The 2,955-nt window shown below is 29.7% G+C and overlaps 1 protein-coding gene across 1 annotated transcript; it reads left to right on the top strand.

The window, feature by feature from the left end:
• The first annotated feature begins 559 nt into the window (after positions 1–559).
• Positions 560–1,326, top strand: LOC108473185 (uncharacterized). The gene has a single exon (XM_017774722.2). It carries the CDS (start codon positions 630–632, stop codon positions 1,110–1,112), a length of 483 nt encoding a protein of 160 aa, XP_017630211.1. The 5' UTR covers positions 560–629; the 3' UTR covers positions 1,113–1,326.
• The last annotated feature ends 1,629 nt before the right edge of the window (positions 1,327–2,955 follow it).

The raw sequence follows: 2,955 nt of genomic DNA, 5'->3' as shown, positions 1-2,955 counted from the left end.
ATTAAAAACTCTAGTGATTTATATATATATCTTTTAAAATTAATGGTAAAAATATTTGTAACTCATTTTAAAATTTATTCTCTTTTAAATATTATTGTTAATGCTAATTTAGCAATATCGAGCAAGGTTAGTAGCAAATAACATACTACAAATTATTCTAAATTTAAGTGGGAACATGATTTTAGTTATGATTTTCATTGTAATTACAAAGACTTTAAAAATTATGTGCAAAGTCTAATTCTAATTCTAATATTTAAAGGGTATGTAAAATATATAACCCAAGAAGAGCTGAAGTTCCAATATGCTGTTGGTGACGTAGACTGTTTTAATTATCTCCAACATTTTTTTCTTTAAAAAAAAAAAAAGGAAAATCAAACTCGGACTGTTAATAATATTTTACTTCAAAAATCACACACATTGCAATATTTAAATAAAAATATAAACTAGTAATATTTTCTTTGTCTGCTAATGTTCACTAAAAGTCCTCCCTTTGAATGGATTGGGGGATAATTCAGCAGTAAGTAAATTAGAGCAACCATTTCTGAATACAATACTCTATAAATAACCCTTCATTTCCCACCCTTTTCTAACCCATCTCATTTCTCCCAAAAACAAAAACCCATATCGCAATGTTTGCTTCATCATATTCATCACTTTCTTTCCACCACTCAACCATGGCGATTGACAAACTAGGAAAGTACTTGGTTTCTCTTCTTTCAATGTTTTCGGTTGTGAAATGGGCCTGGCATTTGTTGCTTCGTTACTGTTTGTTCCCTTATCAAATACCTGCACCCATTGGTGGCGAAGATTTCAAGCTAGGGTGCCGGAATTACAGCTGCAAGCAAGGCGCGGGTGATGATGAAGAAGAAGTTGAATGTGCTATATGTTTATGTAAGATCGACGAAGACGATGAGATTCCAGAGTTGAGATGTGACCATGTTTTCCATAAAGTTTGCTTGGATAGATGGGTCGGATACCGGCATTCCACCTGCCCTCTCTGTCGCACTTCTTTAACAGCTCCCCGGCAACTAGTTTCCGGCATGGAAGTCCTCCTTTTCAAATATTGTTGTTTGGATGATAGCAGGCAGCGTGAGACCTGGTGGCTGCGATAGGTTAAAATAGCTACCGTGATATTGCGGCAGTTGAAGTTGTATTTATTTATTGACCGTAATTGATTGTAATACATTCATTATATGGGACAAGCTCAATGTATATAAAAGGCCAAGGGGTTTGGCATCCAAATATAATTACTTTACTCATGGAAGAGCCCTTGACTTTTTAAAGTTTTGAAATCCAAGAAAGGCCAATTCCATACGGATCCAACAAGGAATTTTATTAGCTATTAAATCAAGGCTGAATGTTTCAATGCTGTATTTAGTATGGTATTACTTAACTTTCTTGCAATTACTCTCTAATCTCTAAACATTCAACCAATTTTAATTTAACAAATATCAATACAACTATAAATTGATATTGAATCACACGTGTCTCGCCATAATCAAACGATAGTGTAAATTCGGAAAAATCTCAACCTAAATCTAAATATAACTTGTTAAAGATTATTGTATGAATCACCAAAATTATGGGTTGGATAGTTGGCAATGTTGGAAATAGCGAGGGCGAGTTGGAGTCATGATATGGCAGCTGTGGAAACAAAGAGATTGTGTTCGCAATCGGGAATTTTTGCTCCACTCATAAAATTGTAATAGCACAACTAGCTCAGGAATTTGTCCCCTTTTCTTACCAATTTTTTTAATTTTGATCAGAAGAAAAGAGGGAGAAAAAACAATAGTAAACACTCATAATAGATGGTAAAGGATAAATTTCATTAACACAATAAATATTTTAATCTCAATATCAACAAAATATTATAATACGTTAATAATTATTTTTGTTATAATTCAAACACAATATATTTAAAGTGGTTACAAACATTTAATATCATAAACAAATAATATAATTTTATAATACTCTTATAACTTTTTGTTTTTGTATCATGTGTTTGTAGTGTTGTATAATTATATTTTGTTTTCATATGGTCATATTTGATTTGCTCAGGGTAGACCGTAGAGCAAGACTTTTATTATAATTTTATAAAAATTATAATTATACAGTCGTTTGAATCGAAGCTTCGTATATGTGGAATTTTCATTCAACAATTAACAATGTTAATTATAGATGAAAACATTAAATTCCAGTCAATGTCAAGCCGTCTGACTAAAATAATATTATATTCAAGAATTAACCTTCTTTGCTCTTCCATCTATCATTTTACAAGAAAATATAAACATGATGTGAAAAAAATTAGAATATATATAGGGGCGAAGTCAGAAATTTTTTTTAGGAGGGGCCAAATGAAATTTTAATTTTTTATAGTTTATATTTTTATAATTTGTAAAGGATTAAATTAAATTTTCATAATTTTAGGGGGGCCAAAGTATAATTTTATCTTTATTAATTTAAAGTTTTTAAAAATTTTTAAGGACTTAAAATAAAATTTTCTATTTTAGAGGGGAGCGGGGCCCATGCCAACCCCCGACTACGCCCTAGATATATGATATATTATTTATATAATATAAAATAACATTTTAAATATAAATACGTTATTGATATAATATTTTAATAGTTTTCTTAAAAAAACTAATTTTAATTCCCCACATTTTTATTACACATATGTTACATTTGATTCTAATATAATAGCATGAGTAAAAAAACTCATTAAACATATGTTGTAAATTAATTAAATATAAAATAAAGAATAATTTATAACTAACCAAAAGTAAAACAAAAATCATATCCGGTATAATTACAATTTATTTGACTATTTTAAATATTTAAAACCCACAATATTTTAACAGTTCACATATTCTCTTGTAGGTCTAACCCTCAAATTATCGAGAAGTGAGCAATTTTGTCCCAGGGTGAAGCCAGAAAAGTTTTTAGGGGCCGGATGAA

Source organism: Gossypium arboreum, chromosome 1 (assembly GCF_025698485.1).
Source record: "Gossypium arboreum isolate Shixiya-1 chromosome 1, ASM2569848v2, whole genome shotgun sequence".
NCBI lineage: Eukaryota > Viridiplantae > Streptophyta > Magnoliopsida > Malvales > Malvaceae > Gossypium > Gossypium arboreum.
The sequence above is the reverse complement of the archived record's forward strand: the minus strand, read 5'-3'. Positions and strand labels throughout refer to the sequence as shown.

What these genes read in the sequence shown, in the direction of transcription:
- LOC108473185 (XM_017774722.2), top strand. Translation starts at nt 630, where the DNA reads ATGTTTGCTTCATCATATTCATCACTTTCTTTCCACCACTCAACCATG.